At 40.0% G+C, this 19,633-nt stretch overlaps 1 protein-coding gene across 24 annotated transcripts in view; it reads right to left on the bottom strand.

Moving 5' to 3' along the window:
- Positions 1 to 2,501: 2,501 nt before the first annotated feature.
- The window catches only part of kcnma1a (potassium large conductance calcium-activated channel, subfamily M, alpha member 1a), a 134,934-nt gene continuing 117,802 nt past the window's right edge, over positions 2,502 to 19,633 (bottom strand). For 16 of the 24 annotated variants that reach the window (XM_051379718.1, XM_051379727.1, XM_051379746.1 and 13 more), the window contains 7 exons: positions 17,736 to 17,849; positions 14,336 to 14,466; positions 11,754 to 11,948; positions 11,172 to 11,290; positions 10,708 to 10,932; positions 9,527 to 9,555; positions 2,502 to 7,079 (listed from right to left, as the gene is read on the bottom strand). In XM_051379718.1, coding sequence (XP_051235678.1) covers positions 6,928 to 7,079; positions 9,527 to 9,555; positions 10,708 to 10,932; positions 11,172 to 11,290; positions 11,754 to 11,948; positions 14,336 to 14,466; positions 17,736 to 17,849 — 965 coding nt within the window. In that variant the 3' untranslated portion in view covers positions 2,502 to 6,927. Of the gene's footprint in view, positions 7,080 to 9,526; positions 9,556 to 10,707; positions 10,933 to 11,171; positions 11,291 to 11,753; positions 11,949 to 14,335; positions 14,467 to 16,275; positions 16,360 to 17,735; positions 17,850 to 19,633 lie in introns of all 24 variants that reach the window. The other 8 variants (XM_051379736.1, XM_051379803.1, XM_051379804.1 and 5 more) reach the window with 3 other exon arrangements.

The raw sequence follows: 19,633 nt of genomic DNA, 5'->3' as shown, positions 1-19,633 counted from the left end.
TGTAGCACCCTTATCAGGCCACAAATCAACAGCCACACAAACATCTGCTCCATTTCCATCGCTTTCCCCCTCTGCCTCGCTCCGTCTTTTACCCCCGCTCCATCCCTGCAGCTTGTCGCGTTTTGATGGTGTGTCTGGCGAGGAGAAGAGAGGAGAGGCTGCGAATCTTCACCACACCACTTAAGATAACCCAAGGGTAATAGTGTTTGCACATTTGAGAGAGAAATGAGGACAAATGCCAGGGTGGGTCATACATTTTCCTTCTGACCGGCTGTTTGACGTTGGAGTGTGAAATTGCACACTTCAGCTGAGGAGCATGGAAGAGGAGGAGGAGGAGGAGGAGCGGGCAGGGCCCAGAGACTTATGAGATGTCCACTGATTTCTATGAGAGAGGAGCAGGTCGATGTCTGAGAAGTCATCCTGCCTCATCATAACACCTCAGAAATTGGTGCTGCTCATGATGTTTGAAGGATTCTCAGGAGATATCTCAGTACCCTTGACACAGGCGACACAGTGTTTAGTGCGGTGTATCTAGAAGCAGATAATTTCAGTTGGAAAATTGCTGCGTTACATAAAGGTTAAAAATCCTTTAACTTTGGCACTGTTTAATGACAGTTTAACACTTATCACTGTCCAGGCTTTACTTTACTTAGATATGTTAAAGTTCCAACAAGGGGAAAGAGGATTACTTTCTCAATGTATAATTTGCCCCTGGAAAAACTGTATCTGTAAACCCAATCCACATTAAGATGCTACACATCACGATGTGATGCACAAACATTCACAGTGCTGACATGACAGCACAGCGAGATACCTGGTATGATGTCCTTTGCTCATCCACTGTCAGCGTCTCCATGGAGATATATGAGCCAATGTGGACAGAATGTGATTCAAATGCTATTCCCACCGTGGATCCCCATTGATTGACAGTGTGACAGGTGAAAGTGATGGAGCAGCTAATAACATGTCAGTAAACGTAAATCAAGACTAATGCCAGGCTCAGTGGATAAGCGGATTGGTGGGGTGACTTGGACCCCAGGGTCGCGACCCCTCTGCGGGGTGAGGATTGGTAAAATACAATATGCATTTAGCTCAAGCTTCACCCTGGTGATGGTCAAGGTCAGGCCCTGGGTCTACAGCAATTTGACAGTACCTGTCTATTGTATACACTGTGAAGAGGTGTAGTGACGATGTTAATCCACTGATATTTATTATGATTTTTGATGTAGTTGTGTTTTAAAAGTCAGTCACATCTGATCAAACCAGACCCACACAGTCCTGATGAAGCAGACTTTTTTTGAGTGTTAAACTCATAATAAATAATGCTTATGGATGATTTTTTCTGAATTATACTATTATATGATGAATTCATCATATATGACAATTGTATTTGTAGCAGGTCAGGGTGGTAGTAATTTTAATTATCTGACATTTATTTATAAAAATGCAACATACTCTAAAACTTCAATTAAAAGCAGGGTCACAATTAGACACAGGTCCCTTACTAGCCTGGTGTGGCTACATGGTTTGACAAATGAACAGTAACTCAGACGCCTGGTCTAGATTTTATAGAAACGCTTTGGATGTATAAAACCTCTTTAAAGCCCATCGGTCTCCCCTTTGAGTTCTAAGCTGCTTACATTGCCTACACGAATATAAATGTTTGAACTTTTGTCAATATGAACATCCTACACATCTTTAGATTGGTTAGATTCTCCACAATTCAATTGTGAATTCATTTTACAGAAACCATGAGCACCAAAGTATCAAATGAATTTGTAATTGAAATGTTAATCAGTAGCCTTTTTATACAAGTAATATTCATGGTTTAAATAAACAGTCTTAATCTGCAAAGTAACTAGAAGCTATAGCTGTAAAAGTACTTGTACTACATTTAGGAAGATCTATTGGCATGTGGAGTATATATGGCTGTGGCTCAGGAGACAGAGTGGGTTGTCCACTAATCAGAAGGTTAGAGGTTTGGTTCCAGTTCCTCCTGCAGCATGTTGAAGGCTCCTTTAGCAAGATACTGAACCCCAAATGTTTGGCTTTTCCATCACTTTATGAATGGGTGAATATGGCATGTAGTGTACAGTGCTTCACTAGAAAGTCGCTTTATAAGTACAGTCCATTTACCAATACTCATAGGTATGTCTTCATTAGTGTATAATTACCTGAATGTAGGAATTGTTATGTTTTTGTAAGCTTAGAATGAGCAGTTTTTATCTACAGATAAAATCGCCTTCAATGGAGTCTGCCATGTTTGCAAGTTTCACAGCCACCGTAGTTTCTTCTTCATGCTTGAAAGGGGAGGGAAGAGTGAAGCGAGGCAATTGCGATCTGCAATTGCACCACTGGATGCAACTAAATCCTACACACTGGACATTTAAGAACAGTACTTGAGTACTACCTACCACCACTGATTATTCCTGAGACTGAGGTAGTATATATAATATATAGTATACTGTATATAATGAGAAAAAATAATAACAAGGAAACTGTTTGGTTTAGAACACAAATACATCCATTTTAATTTGAGAAAATACAAAAAGAAACCATGTACAATCTATGTACAAACTTTTTGTACAAGACAGTATATTTATCAGCAGATTATATTTGACAGAGTCAGGTAGATCAACTCAGCACCATCAAATAATCAATTTATCCATCATATCTAGAACACATCCAAACTAATTAGACTGCTATGTCAAACTCCTGTTTGCTGAAATGACGATGTGCCAACAAATCTTATCTGTGATACGCAAGAGCAATGTCCTGAATTCTTCCTGAACTGATAGGCAGCCAAAAGAAATAACAAAAATTGCAACGTTTCTTAAAAAAAAAACATAAAAATTGCTGAATGCAATTTTAATGTATTATTAAGACTTGAGACCCGCCTCCCATCCCCATAAGTATTATATGTTCTATTATATCTAGTACAATTCCCAAATAAGTTATTATATCCATCCTTTACAGCAAAAAATAGAATAACAAAAATAATGCAACATACCGTAACAGTAACGTATGACGCATCATAGTCTTTGATTTGTTCAGTAGACAACAACACATCTGATGTTACAGGCTTTTGCCTCTATGTGCATCTTTCAGTCATCCATATCTAACTACACTACATGACACAACCTGATAACCTGGAACCAAGCACACAGCAGAGACTGTATGTGCAGTCTGAAGCTCCTTCACCCTCCTGAATGCCACTTGTCGCTATAGTGGGACTTAATATGGGCCCTCCTCTTGACCTACTGCACTACCTGGCACTATACTGGCATGGAGGCATTGATGGCTTGGATGTTCTCCATGTCAGTACAAGACACCGTTCTCACAGTGGAAAAACACTTGGACTCAGCTCCCACAAAAGGAGCTTGTGTCCCTGAATGACTGAAGGATGCTTGCTCAAATAAACTCTTCATGGCACTTCAAAAACACTCTAAAAACTTTAGAGGTATACAATGCAAAGACCTAAAACATCTAATAGAGACATATGACAAGGTGTAGAAAGGAGAGACATTTCAGTCCAGTGTTGTAAATAATTCCAGCCTTAATGAGTTGTACAATGAGGGTTCAGGTAGAAAAAGCACAGTAATCAAGTGTCATGAAAACAAATGGTGCATTACTTTGTGAGTTTATGTTAATGCCAGTTTGCAGCATGTACCGTTTTAGTTCTGAACAATGCTATGTTTAAGTACCTCAAAAAATACTCTGTAAACAAATAAGAAGCAGTTGTGGCAGATTGTGACAGATGACAAGCTGACAAAATGGAATGTAAACCCCGTAATAACACAAAGTAATAAAAACAGGAAAATTAAGGATGTTCTCTCTTTTGATAACCTTTGCTGAATTGGTGCTACCTTCCATCTTTGGGATGGCTAATAAACCAGATCAAATTCTTCCTGACTTTTAATTAATGGTCTCCACATTCCTCCAAAAATCCAGGATTTTTTCATTTTCAAGATACGCAATTGTCTTTTTTTCAACATAACAATCAGTTTGTCGATTCCATGAATAATGAGTCATTGCCATTATCAAATATTAATATTTCCTTATTGTTCAGGCTAGCAAGTTTGCTGTTAACAACCCAATTATACATACATTTTACATATTTTCTGAAAAGAAATCTATTTGCTACAAAGTGTGACAACGATGTAATCACAGTTCAAAAGTTCACTTCAGGACAATGTGTATGAGGCTTCAGTATAGTTGCACCACACCCAATAGACGGACATTGAAGCTCAGATCATTTTGTTTGAAAAAAAAAAAGGTGGTCTATATAATGGGTTGAATTTACACTAACATATTTAGCACAATATTGTGTTCTTTTCCATATTTCAATTTTCTTTTCTTTTTTTCTTTAGGATTACTTTTCCTTTACAACCTATAAGAGGTCTCCCTGTCATATTTGAAATCATATTTTGTGGAAAACACCAGCACACTGTGCTGTAGTGTACACCCTCTTCCTCCATACTAGGGACCTAATTTAGGTCAAACACATCTAATGAAGGTCATTCAGTACTGGCCTGCACACAGAGGGAGCGAATCTGTGATCTTCTCATTATTATCGTCACTCTGATCTGCTCTCCATTTAAATACAACATTTACCCCCCAAATATATAATTCCTTTACACCTATCTCTCCGTCTGCATGTTCGCAGCTAGGCATGCTTAGTGGTACACACATTATTCAGTAGACATGGCTCATCTGTGCAACTAAAAGAGGCTTCAGATGACCCTTAATTTATTTCTACAAGCACTCAACAGAGCTGAGCTGCCAGGCTGAAGATGGTGGTTTCACAATGCAAGCTAGTCTAAGCTTTATTGGCTCCAGAGTGATGCAGTTTGTTAAAGAGGGGGATAAAAAAATAATCTTTTGTTTTTAGTACGATGTGAAATAAAGGGTGATATAGTCCAACACAAATTCCTTTGATATGTAGTTGTAATTAAAGATATTATTTGAGTCTTTTCATCTCTGCTAGTACTTTACACTTGGTTCTGGAAAAATAAGTACAAATTGTTTATGTTTATGGATACAAAATAATTATGTTGAAATGTATAAAGCCAACTACATATTTGTATGAAGTTTATGTATTAGTAGTACAAGGCTACCACCTCAATCCTCGATCAGTATCACAGCTGGATTTGGATCTAGTCAGTGCCTAAACATGTGCACGCTCATCTCGCACACAGGCTAGCATAAAGAGCACAGGTTCCTCTCCTGTGTCCTTATTAGCAGTCTGTGGCAGTGTTGCATTTCCACCCAACTATGTTTGAGCATTTCCCCGTGTTAGAGGACCGAAACAGCAGCTTAACTCCTGAGAGTTTTGGGGCGTGTGACATCTGGATTGGCAACAGAGAACATCCAAGCTCTTTACTGCCTCTGTGCCAACCCTGTGCCAGGCAGTTGCTCTGATCAAAGGAGGACCCATTTATGCCCACTTTTATGCGATATGTGGCATTTCTTTCTTCAGACATTAACTTTTTTGTAACAGACAAAACATTCAGAAAATGCACCACTCTTCTTTGTGATCCCAATTCTGCCGCAGATATTACGGCAAAGTGTCAACGGCGGGCACGCATCTGCTGTTTGTGATAGCTCAATCATAGTTGGGTGGGTTTGTTTTTTGATGCAACATAATATTTTTTAGTTAGTAGATCCAAACCCTCTAGACTCTTCTACTGTTCTTTTCTAGCATGACTTTTATTTTTAGAGCAAAGATCCCACATGCTGTTTCTTTAAAGGTGCACCATCACATACAAGCCGATGGAGGAGCTGACAACACTGATCAGCGCAACACCAGAAGGACAAGTGGCTGCGATGCACGCACACACACGCACACACACACACACACACACAGCTTGTACATAACGTAAATGCTCCTGAACGCATGGAGGACAGGGTCGGTTGTTTTTTTACATCCTTCTCATGTATTCAGGTTGATCAACCACTCTGTATCTGTTATCGAGGGGCTCAGGCACATAACATGCGATAGGAGCTTAAAACAGAGTCACAGGCTTTATGATCTGACGTATCAGCAGAAGACATGTAGGTATAGGGTTCTCTTTCAGCCAGCAAACACCAACACTGCAACCATTCTCTGAGTTTTTAGACTACTGCTTTGCAAGATGATTTTGTTCTGCAGGACTGGACTGCTCTCACTCATCATGACGAGTCAACGGTGAAGTGGCAAACCTTAAGCAATGACATGATGTATAACAACCTAAGAACAAGATTAGTATGCCTCCGAAAGCCAAGAAGCCCTCTCTCCCTTCCCTCCTTCCTTCATCTCCTCAGTGAAGTTTTATTGAGGGGGAATCTGATGGTTCCAGTTGTTCTGTCAAAAGAAACTTGTTCAGTTTTAGTGCAAATAGAACAGAAGCAGACAGGAGATATGAAGTCGACGAGCCCAGCTGGTTTGATGTGACGCATCTGGGTGGATCTTTGGGAGATGATATGATCAGTTTATCGCTGCAACCCTCATCCTCAGATAACCAGCCACCTTAGCCATGGAGTCTGGTCACACAAAGAGGTGAACTATTGCAAAGAATTACAGGAAGTACTCTTTTTTTTTTTGTCAACTCTTAAAATAATTCCAAAAAGTGCTAGGGGAAGGGGCTGTACAATCCTTATTTGATTGTCATTATGTACATCACTATGGATACATTAATAAATAAAACAATGTCCAAGAGCATGGAAGTAACATTAAAGGTATACACATAGGAGGTCCCTTCCAGTTTGGGTTCCTGTCCAACCCTTGATTAGAAGAATGAGTGAAGAGAAATGTGTGAAGTCTTCAACATCCCTGTCATCATCATTATCATCATCATCATCATCATTATTCCTTCTTGGATGATCTCTTCCCATCTCCTTTGAAAAGAGCGTACAGATGTCTGGTGAGTCAGCAAGAAAACCCTGTGTTCAGCATTCATCTTCAACTTCTCTGATTGGTGGAATCAGACTACTAGTGGATTTGTATTGGTTGACTTGGTTGGCCATGTGGGTGCTCATGGGCTTGATCTGAATGTTCCGTGGGTAGGCATTTTCTGGTTCATCTGTAAACCATTTCTTTTCTGAAGAGGACAAGGTGAGAGAGGAAGAAGAGAAGGCAGAGTTAGTTTGACAAAATATGCAACGTGGGATTACTTACAACCATTCTGCCTCAGTTTAAGTGCTAGATTTGCATGGCATTCTTTGTGATTAGCATCAAACCGTGAGGTCCAGTTTAAGTTTGTTTTTTGTGCACTGAGCCGATTTAAATGTCATTGCCTAATCAAGTACAGCTATGTTAATAGATACCTATTTACTGTGTAACAACATATCATTTTAAAATACCAAACATCTATTTTAGATTACACAAAAAAAAAAACATCCTATGGGTATTGCTCAGTTCTTGTGCCCGTTACAGGGTCAGGTCAAGTCCAAAAAACTCCTACAACAAAGGAGAATGGAATTAAATTTGTGCTACTCCCAACAACAGTGTCCCCAGTTTTCAATGGAACTGCTTTCTACAAAGGAAATATTACCTAAAAAAGCTCTTAAACTAGTTCTGTGGATTATCGAAACTAGATTCCATTGAAGGTATCAAGCAGAAGAAATTTCAGAAGAGGCGCAGTTGCATATATAGTCAATGTAAAGACGCAAATGGAGGGCATGAATAGTTGCCTAGGGCTGCACAAATTGAGGCAAAGACGCGCACACAAGTTTAAAAAAAAAAAATCAAGCTTATCCTGAGGCCTCCATTTCATGCATGTACGGAGACAAAGAACAAGGACCAGAGGAAATTAATCCAAAGAGTTCCTGGTGAGTTGTGATGACACACATGCTGGTTGGTGCACATATTGCTAGCCAACAACAGCTAACGTCTGTACAATTGGTGCATAAGCTTTGTTGGGGGTAATACACATGGACCACACAAATACTCCAATTCATGCAATCTTTGAATTCTCTCCGACTATATTATAACAGAGAAACACTGTTTCTAGAAAGAGATGTTGCTGTTTTTAAATGTCATTTTTCAATGCTGTGAGCACCACAAACAAAATCCACTCTATTTCACTAGGCACCACTAATGTTAAGGAAGAAAATGTGTTTCTTTGTGATCTGGTTGAGCTGATCCTTTAAACTTACACATTTTATCATATCTTAAACACCCCCATTTTATAGTATGCTTTACTCTCAAGCTGACAGTCCTTATGCAAGAAAACACATTTGAATCTCTTCATGTTAAAGCAGACTATGAGAGCTCTGTTTCTCAACGCTATATAAGGGAAGGTAAGGGTGTATGTCAGCTGTCAGAAGTTTGTAAACTCTCCCAGCACATAACAGGCATCTGCAATGCCATTCAAGGTGTCACTTCCTTTTGGGTGAAGTTGTAATATCAAATTTTAACTTTGCTATGTGGAGCAAACCCTGTGTGTGTGTGTGTGTGTGTGTGTGTGTGTGTGTGTGTGTGTGTGTGTGTGTGTGTGTGTGTGTGTGTGTGTGTGTGTGTGTGTGTGTGTGTATGTGTGTTTGTGCACGCGCATGTTTGAATTGCGTTCATGCAAGCTTGCATGTGTGGGATTGTGTGTGTGTGTGTGTGTGTGTGTGTGTGTGTGTGTGTGTATGTGTGTGTGTCTCAGGAAGCTTAAGGCTGCAGGGCCATGTGTTACAGCACAGGCATTTGATGTGAAGAATTGTGCCTGAGGTGAAGCAAGATGTCTGCCATCTCTCTCCAGAGTCTGCTGCTGATACGGTGAACTGTGTCGCCTCAAACCACCATATCAGGTGCACAGGGTTACAACGAGGAAACTTACAAACTCATATCCCCCTTCAATTTAGACTTTAAATTGGTCACACCTCCCACTTTCTTGGTGTGACCGATGGCACAGGGCTGGACACACTTTCTTAAAGTTCTGCGAGGAAGTAAAGCAATTGGCTGCATCAGAGGGATTTGAATCAGCCTGACCTACATGTGAGCTATCATCTGGGTTTGTACAGTTGGGTAACAGTTTGTTACTCCGTGCTTTATGCTGATGCCAATACAATAATTAACTACTGTACTCAATGAGAGTATAAATATGACATCTAAAAGTCTGCTACAGTCATCTAATAGCATTCAATAGGAGGGAAGATGCGCAAACACACAGATCTCTCACACAATGCAAATCATCTCAAGTTGAAATAAATCATAAGGGATGATAAATGATTGAAATAAAAAATGTGAAAAAGGATTTGTCTGGAGGAAGAGAAAAAAACTGAGTTAAAGGCACAAAGAAAAGGGAGGAGGGGGGCGTTTCAACCTCATGCAATGTGGAGATGGTCCTGATCATGGCAGGGAGGAGGCAGGAGCAGCAGCAGACATTTTGCTTTCCAGATGAAAGCAAAACTTAAACTGAGGCATGGTTTACTTAACATCTGAAGAACATAATAAATAAAACAAACTCCCCTCGTCATAACAATATCCACAGAGGACATAGTTATGATCAGAACCCCAGGTAAAGGTTGCTAAGTCATGCAGAATCGTTAACTTGCATACCTTGGCCCATTCTATTCATCCTTGTTGCACTTCAGAAAGAGAGGTAAGTAATCTACTGTAAGTTAGTAGTATTTACAGTCAATACACAACTGACAAATGACTACTTACATATTGTTATTACAGTATTTAGGCTATGTCATACATCTTAATTTTAAGATGTATTGAGGGTTTAATATTTCTTGAGTACAATCATAACAAATCTGCATGCTTTTATAATATGTCACGATTCTTTTTTTTCATGAAGTTCAGTTAATTTATTCTCCCAGATGGAAATTAAATTCAAAGTGTATAATTTGGGGGGGGGAAGAATAAGAAGTACTTAACAGGTAGGTCAAAATATTTCAACAAATTTGAAATAATCTTATAATTGTATAATAAACAGAACAGGAAATAAGAGCCTGCTAAAGAGGGCTACCAACATGGACATGCAATAAAGCAGTACAGATGCACCATGAATAACAAAATATCAACACTGCTAATGAGGGATGAGCTTATGAGTAACATCAGTAATGTTAGCCAAATGTGCTCTGTAATCATTATCATCTATACAGTAGGTAAATCACAACACAATACATCCATGATCGAGGCTGATCATGTGCGCTAAATGTGCACAAATATCCAACAAACAATAGTTACTTACTACACAAATATTAAGAGTTCGACATGAAACAACTAAATATTAAGACAGATACAACAAGTAGACCGAACAACATACCGAATGTGTGTCGTGTGGAATTATGTCATTTTATGTGGCTGTGGGTGAGATCTTTACTGTAAGCTTGTTTCCAACCACAATGGCTGTGCCATCCAAACAAGTGGTTTTACTGTTTATACTGCCATAGACTTCATTTGTAAGAAAATAGTCTCAACAATCTTTGACTATAATAAATGAGCTCAGCTTTCCACAAAGTGCGTTTACCAATTTAATGTCATGTTATGATTGCTGTGATGTGAGAGTGACAACCACATGCAGATGATTATGAAGGAAATGCACAAACACCGGGCATGGACGCAGAGCACAAATCACACAAACAAACCACAAACACACAATACACAGTGTTTATCAGTGCATGTGTTCAGCACAGTCTGCACACAAACACACACACCTATAAAATACAGGTCAGGTATAAAAACACTAAACATGCCAACTAAAACTCCACAGGACATGTGAGTGCACGTACTTCTGTTTGTCGCGGGCCTCCCGGGTCTTACTGCTGCGGTTCTGCCGGTTGGAGGGCGGGATGGAGTGGACGGAGGAGCTCTTTTTGCTGGAGGAATGGGAGGAGTGGGAAGAGTGGGACAAGCTTGTCCGGGACTGGCCTGCGTTGTGGTCAAACTGCATGAGGCAGAAGATCAGGTCTGTGGGCACGAGCTCAAACTCATATGGTGGGTTCGTGATCACATACCTGGCCAGAAAATAAATGTTCGAAAAGATTGAACTTTCACGATTGTTGTGGGCAAGCAGCAAAAAGTGAAGGATGCATCAAAGAAAGAAAAGCATATATTAAGAGAACATTTAACGTTATAGTCCTAGCTGTAACACTGCAACTTCCAAATTGGTATTAATAAAGTACTATGTCTGTAATTGCTTATTTTATTACATCAAAATATAAATTTTGACACAAAGTGAAGGCAGAAATTGTACCGTTTTGTACACGGGCTTGGTGCATTGAGATGAGCATCTCTTAATCTGTAGATTCCAAAACACAGCATGTTGTACGTCTTCAGTGCTTTGCAGAATAAATCCCCGTAGCAGCCACCATCCTGATGAACAACAGAACAAAGACACCATCACTCAGTGGTCAATCAGACCGATGATCTGGATCAGTGGCAGTAAATGCAATTCTCTGTAAAGTTGTAGTGAAAATTCAATGTTCTGCATTACTGAGAGTATTTTCGTTGCGAGTGAATACCAACTGTTGGCAATGTAGACTGTAACAATTGTCATAATTCATCCAAGAAAAAACAAAATTACTTCAGTATTGGAAGTTCTGAATAACAATAACAAAAACCTGTAAAAACAAGGTTGGAACCAATTAAACTTGGAATTTCTTTAGTGGTGTTCATTGTTCTGCCTAAAGCCATCTTCCCTCTCCACCCACTAAGGCCTGCTTTGCGTGATCACTGTTCTTCACATTGGATTAAAGACCGCGAGGAGCGGAGGCGGCCAGATGTGTGCTGCTGGGTAGTGCCAAAACGTGTCATCTCTGCTTAAACATCCACTTACCCCCAAGTCGGCAAATGGCCCGTCGTAGAGCGCTAGTTGGGCAACGCGACACCTGTCTCTGTTGGCCAGTGTCTGCGGTGTGCTGTAGCCTCCTCTGAGAGCATTCTCCTCAGCCAGCAGGCCCTCCAGCTCTGGTGTGGCTCCTCCTGTGACCAGGGTCCGAATCAGCGTGAGGATGTTATCATTAAAGTATGTCTGGGGAGAAAACAGAGGGGATATTTGTAAGCAGATGCCATTAGAGTCACAAGTAGGGAGGTGGCAGATGTGGGAGGAAAGCACTGTCTCTTCACATGGAGTTGACTATGAGGTGAGGAGAAAGGCCGTGGAAGATTACAGAGGACTTTTTGTCTTTTGTACTATTTCTATGATGGCATATTTTCAGCAGTTTTAAAGGCTTGGTTCACCAAAATTACAACAACAACAAAAAAAAATTGTTTGTTTGATAAATTACATTGGAAACATTCAACAGAAACATGTCTTTGCATGGATATATTTGGATAGACCTCTCTATGTAAGTATTTACTGGACCTACTATCTACAGGCAATAATGGTAACACAGTTTTCTGTGGTCTATCCAAATCAAATTATTATTTTGTCACATGCATCAAGCACAATGTGAAGTGAAACAGAATTTGATCATGAGGTTATGATTCCATAGATGTTACAAAAATGATTTATGTGCAAACAAGAGCAATTATTAGAATATATATGTATAGTTAAATAGGTAAACCAGTAGAGTAGATGAGCATGAGTGAGGGGTGGACATGAAACAGCAACTCCTTAGCCTCTGTGTTATTCTTCAGCAGCACCTCCCTGATGGCAGCAATGAGAAGAGACCATTGTTTGGGTGGCTGGTATCCCTAACAATTGGGTTTTGTCATGCTGTGTTTCTGGTATATCTCCTCATGTTTGGCTCAAGCTCCTCCGGCTTCTGCTGACCGCACCACCCTCAGCGAGCGCATTGGTCCTGCTGGGTCCTGTTCCCAAACCAGTTTCTAATGTAACAAGGATACTTATTCTGAAAATAACTGTTGCTGTTCAATTTTTAAATGTCCATTCCCCTCCAATGGTTTGGGCTGGAGACTCAAATAAAACCAAATAAAACTACTAACTGCATGACTATATACCACTATAGATAAATAAGATATTTATTTTATTGTTAATTGGGAGGACAACCGTTTAGTTATTCACTGTTAAATTGTAAAAAGGTTTGATAATCATAGTATATGTGGGATTGCCATGTTAAATAAAACAGGTACTTGAAGACTATTCTTTCCTATAGGAACACTGCTCTACGTGTCCGCTTCCCTTCTGAAACAACGATTTGACTGCGCTCTGCGGGTGTCAGGTTCTCTTGTCCTTCAAGCCGATCAGGACCTGCTTTTGCCTTGTGTGAAGACAGCCGATGTCACTCGGCAGCCGGGCCAGAGTGGCAGCTCCTCTCCCCGGGCCCCTGACAGGCCTGCAGAGCCTCATGATGGATGAGCACTGTCCATTAGCTGGCTTCACCTCTGACCAGTGCCAGACTACAGCTGACGCCTGCGCTACTCCCTGCTCAGCTCGGCTCTGCACGCCCCTCTAACCCCTCACTCACCGAGAGGGCTGCTGGAATTAAGCCATCACAGCGCCAAGGGGAAAACCACAGTTGGTCATGAGAGGGAGGGGGCAGAGGAAAATGAGGTGTAGAGGAAGATTCTTTTCTCCAGCATCCTCCTTTATCTTGAGTGCAGCGATGTCATTGTCAAAAGATGAAAGAGTGTTTCTTTGGACTGTTGCAGCCAAGCTTGTGTCATCACCATTACGCTAACCTTCAACACTTACTTCCTTAAAACATCTAATAAAGCTCTTGAAAGTTAAATTCATAATACTTAAGATGAGGAGTTATGCCAACAATTTCCCTTTTGATGTCAGAGGAGCTGGCAGGCATGTGTGATGAATGTACTGTTCCATTTCATTTACCAACTTCTGCCTACTTAAAATGCCAAAACAGTGCATCTGCTGGATGCTAAACATAGCCTATTTTCTCTACTAGGGCAGCATTTGCTTTTTTTATTTAAACCAGCCGAAAGTCAATAGCGATTAGTAGATAATCTCATACTCCCTAACAGTAACTACTGATAGATATGTCTAAAAAATTTGAGTATTTGCAAATAGGTTTCTAGTTGAATGTGAAATAACAGAATTCTTTATAAAACAGTAGAGTACGACCACCAAAAGTGCAAAAGAAAACAGAATAAGACACAACATTCTAGGGTTTATAACATCTAAAGTTTTCTCAGGTCCATTTTTTTTACTCTGACTCACTTCGAAGTTGCTCACCTCTTTCCCTCATCCTGAAGTTTCTACCAGTGCAACAACATGCAATTGTTACCCAGTGGGCACAGCATCTCCAGTGTGAAACTTCTCTACATTTTCCCTTTGTGAAATTATAAATACTATATCGTTACAGCAACCAAACACAAAATAATTCAGAAAATCAAAATGATAAAATATGTTGCAAAATGTACGATTTTAAAAAGGTGATTTTGAGGTTTGGAAAAACACTCCAAGACAGCGAGTGTATGGCGTGTTTGAGAACTCACCGCACTCATCAGGGAGTCGAGTACACTGACAGCGAAGGCGGTGCCGCAGGCGAAGGGCTGAGTGAGGTACAGCTCTGTGTCTGGGTCGTCATCGTCATCTTGGTCCAGGAACTGAACGTTTGAGTCGTTCACTGAGAGAGGGGAGAGCGGGCGTTAGAGACGGGCACTGTGAAGAAGCGTGAGCCAAACACACACACACACACACACACACACACACACACACACACACACAGAAACACTGACACCAACACACCTGAGAGTTTAGAAATAATTAATTATTTTTAAATTAAGATTTGGATATATCATGGTAATGTAACAGAAATGTCTTAGGTATACAGGCATTACAGTCATCCAGGGTTTGAGCTTGTAATATAATGCAACAATAGATGCACATTATATTTTGCTCCTACACATTTTTTAATTGTAAACAGTTGCAAATATTTTAAAATGCAGAATTAAACTTTATTTCTTCTCCAAACAATTGACATAAAATACTGCTGACAGAATAACTTTTCACTCAGGTTCAAAATAAACTAAATTTGTCATTTGTTATATTTCTGTCCATGGACTGTTTGGAAGGTGAAAAAAGTGTTTTTAATTTTTTGAGAAATTATTTAGCATTTTGAATGTTAAATCTACTGTACATCACATGCAGGGTGCACTTCATACATTTAGACAAACCACAACTTAAGGAGAAAATATTAAAATATATTATGCATTCACAGTGATAACCATTGTAGAAGTCCCCAATTATTAATCAGTCATACATCTATTCTGCATTAGTACCTCAGAAGCAACTGTATCTTGATCTTTTTTTTTTAATTACTGCAACACAAAACCACATATATATTGTATATATATTATAAAACAAATTCTCCGTCAAGGGACAGTGATCAATCTGTGGTTTGTGTAGCCTGCATAAAAAACATGATATGATTGTTTTATAAGAAAAATAGCATATGGCTATTTCTTGATGTATCCAGTAAATATGGTAAAAAAGTGAGACTTCAACAATGGCTACTTTGTCACATGAGAAAATCATGCACTGTAAATTCATGCTACGTTTTTCAGTTTTCCTCGATGAATGTGTTCGTCACATCATCTCCTTAAGAGAAATGCATCTCAAATATTTACCTGTGCCCTGAAAGTCAAATTAAAGCCAGGTAACAACACACTTTTTTATCTCATGATTAATAATAATTTAGGTCTGCTAAATGAACTAAATGGCATAGTGGAGATGAAAATAACCCAGAACTAAAATAAAGAGAGCTCTTTTTCCCTGTTCCCATCAGCAGTGGGCAGTGAAGGGTCTATGAGCCAGCGTTACTTGAAAAAACGAGCAGCACATAAGTTTTTGTTTGACTCCTTCGATATCTGAGCTTCAGAGATATGGTCTGGAGGAGAAAAAAAGAAACTGGAAAATGAATTTAAAAAATAAATAAACAGCTTAAAAGATGGTTTGATCTTGAGTTTTTTGTTTTTGATATCTGATTTCTTCCCAGGCTTCCTGTGCGCTGTGGAACAGAAATGTCAGTCAAAGAGACAAGGGGCTGATGCAAACGGGCCTGGGCCAAAGAAGTGAATGGGGGGGTGTGTGTGTGTGTGTGTGTGTGTGTGTGTTTGGAGGAGGAAGGGGGGTGAGGGCGTGTTATGAAAACAGCCACAAGGACAGACTGAGCATGATCAAAAGCCTAGTGATGCTCTGCAAACGCAACTGGAGGAAAAAAAAATACCCCAAACAGAAGAAAAAAAAATCATTAAAAGGGGCCAAAACAAGACAGTCAATTTCAACCAGAAGGAAGAATAAAAATGTGTTCAAAGTGAAGCCATGGGAGCAGCGAGGGCCTTGACTGCAGCCAGATAAATCAAGACAAGCTGATGAGGAGCAGAGCGGCGAAGCGAGGGAACGAACGGCAGCAGAGGACAAAGGCACGGCTTACCCAGCTCTGTTATCATTTGTATGTTGGTTCCACTTTTTTTTTCCTGACTGAGTGAAACCAATGGCAGCAGTTTGCCAGGTTTAGCTAATGGTGATGAGACAGTGCAGGGGAAGGGGAGAAATGGTGTCGTTATTGAAACAGTTTCAAAGACTGCAATAAAGGCAATTCTGCTGTCTCCGACTACTAGTGTCAACTCCGGAATTACTCTGAGACATTCATGGTTGTCCCGGTATCTAAAAGTAAAGGACCCTGGATTAGAGTGCACAGCGGATACAAAGTCAAAGCTGCCACGGCGCTATACCACTACAACAATAAATTATTTTATGGTAAGACAGTGAAAGGGATAAACATGGTCTTATCCTTAAACACACCTACTTTACACGCCACGCAAGCAAAATTGATCATGCTACTCAGATGAGACGTGTTTTTATGTTTCAAGTTGACTTTAATCTGCTCCTGGCACTGTAAACTGAATATATGACAATGTAATTACTGTATGTGGTTCCAGTGAGACACGCAGCCACTCTCTCCTCTGCATGCTCTTACTTCTTCCTCTCCTGAAGGACAATGTTATCACATCTAGTGTTGCTGTGGCCGTGAAACTCATTAGCTACGAGCAAGCAGCTGGAGCTTGCAGCATCTGAGTCCCGTACAGCAACCGATGACTCCCAACACGGATAGCATGTAGTTTTGATGATTACGTATGCGGTCAACAGTAGAATGGGAGAGCCTCTCTGCAGGTAATGGCTGGCCCGGTTACAAGTAACATTAGGTAGCTCCTTTCTCTTTCTGGCCTTTTCTTAGCTGGCCTCATGCTCCATTGCTCCCTAATTGGGTCAGGGGAGACAGAGTAGCCAGTCTCTGCTGCTTTAGAAGGCCCCTCAGAGATCTGAAAGTTTCATGAGTCCCCACCACCAGTGGGAATACAGCCACTGCCATTGTTATTAATAAATGGGCCCATTTTGCAACCAAGGCAGTTTTTTTTCCCCTACCTTTTCACTCTCTTACCTTTTCTCCCACTCTCACCCTCTCCATCAGGCTGAGTTTGTCTTGTGCATTAGTGGACAAATTGCAGGAGATAGTAGCTATAGTCCTAAAAATGCCTGTCTGACATCCTTACAGTAGTCCGCACTGTCCACAGAGCAAAGATGTTTAGCAGTCCTCGCAGCTAACATTATCACCACTTGACAAAAGCCAGCCAGATCCGATAATTCACATACGAATATGAACTTGAGTTGGGCAAAGCTACAGACACCATGAAAGTGAACAAAAATTCCACAACAAGCATTCCTAAGTCCATTTGACCTTGAATGAGTTGGAACTTTTGGTAGCAGCATGACGCTTCAGTCTTGGATTATCAGCTTTATGTGTCTATGCCTGCAAATGAATAATGAGTTGATCTGAGGTTACTGGGAATGGCATGCAACATTTGCGCTTGAGGTGGGTGGAAACAGTTTTACCTAGTTCTGTGATGATGGGGATGTTGGATCCGGTGGTGACGGAAGCCTGACGCACAAAGCCATGTACTGGACTGCTGTCTGGAGATGACCTGTCCATTCCAGGGGGCGTGAAACCTGAAAAGCACATACAGATTTATAGAAGTCAGAAAATAAGTTTTAAGTTTCAGCCTGGAAAGCAAAATGTAAAACATATAAAAATTGATTTTTGTATTAGACTCATTATGATTATTTTACCCCCATAATCACTGCCATAGAACCCACATAATACCTAAAAACACAGACACTATGGCTTTGGCTAATCTTCAGGGAATGTGAGGAGGAAGCACAGAATCTACCTACAAAATGTGTTCTTTCAGCTTCCCTGTCCATTTAAGTTTAAGAAAAAATTAAATAAAAATAAAATAAACGTATTATTAAAGTTGAAAGGATTTAAATGCATGCATCTCTGTTTTGCTTCTTTTCTTCTACTTTTAATATTTATGTTGAATATGCAATATATAATATACAAAATACATTTAAACTGTAATTACCAATGTAGTAGTAGTAGTAGTAGGTAGTTGCTGAGATCTGCTGAGCTTGTTAGCAAGTTTTTTTAATTTATTTATCTATATATTCACTGTGTTTGTGCTTTTCAGGGAAGTACTGTATGTTGTGTTTTTTTTCTAGGTAAACAAAAATACAGTCCAAGCAAAAACCTTCACCTCTCATAACTGTTTTACTACAGATGTATCATAAGCATGAGGACGTGACCTGGAACTCTGTATCAATACCATTATACATAGTGCATGTCAGCTCACTCAGCATGAAGTTGTTGAGGTGTGCTTTCTGTGTCATGAATGTGTGGATTGACAGAAAAAAATGGAAGAAGACTGAGTGAACAAGGCAACTGCCTAAAAATTGCAATACAGATACTGTGCTTTTAGGGGTCAGCTAAGACATATTTAGCATTCGCATCCCTCCATCAACGGATAGACATAAATTTTATATGTTGTTCATTTTGTTACAATAAAATTGGCGAAGTGGATCCTGAAAACCTTTTATCGGAAATGGCGTGGCTGAGAACCATGAAATACAAGTGCAAGTGACAGGAGTATGAATTCACATGACTTCACATTTTTGCATTTCCTCAAAGTGACAAGTAAACACCTTAAATCTGTAATGCTATATGCATAATGCATCAACTGTGTTTTGACATCCATCATTTAGTGCTGACTACAGCAAAATGCCAGCTTATAGTGCCACCACCAAGGAAACATAATGCAGGGAATATATTCAGGTCACAAAGTTTTAAAAGGATTGCAAAATCTCCATCTATGTGTATGTGTGTGTGCCTTTCCTGTCAAGAAACTCAATGAGCTGCTTACATTACAAAAGAGATCACCCAGCCCTTTGCAACAGAAAAGACACCAAATAGTTTAGTACACAGCAGGAAGCACACACTAAACTGAAGCATGGATAATCATAACTCTTGTTATACCAATTATTGAACTTGGAAAAAGCAGAGGTTTGACACTCTGAGTCAACGAGGGAGCACAAGCTCAGACAGTGCAAACATCATTTTGTCGATGTCCATAAAGGATGATGTTTACTGCACTGGAGAGTGACAGCGAGTCTTTTTGGATACTGCCTCTAAAACACTGCTCTTATTGTATGATAGTGAACATGAAGACAGTACGGAGCAGTAGAAGAACAGCTTCCGCTTTGCGCAGTGTGTACAGCAGAGCAGGGATACATGAGGCCTGCTGCTGAGTTGCTTTCAAAACCTGTTAGGTTACAAACAGCTCAAAAGTTACAATGTGAGCTGGTGAGCTCCAAAACAGAGAGCTGTATGTCTTCCTAAGACAGAACCAGCACACTGCAAAACCTGAAGAGTTAAAATTTGTTTATCTCCATGATCA

Source organism: Dicentrarchus labrax, unplaced genomic scaffold (genome assembly GCF_905237075.1).
Source record: "Dicentrarchus labrax unplaced genomic scaffold, dlabrax2021, whole genome shotgun sequence".
In the NCBI taxonomy this organism is placed as follows: Eukaryota; Metazoa; Chordata; class Actinopteri; family Moronidae; genus Dicentrarchus; species Dicentrarchus labrax.
This window is presented reverse-complemented; position numbering and strand designations above follow the sequence as displayed.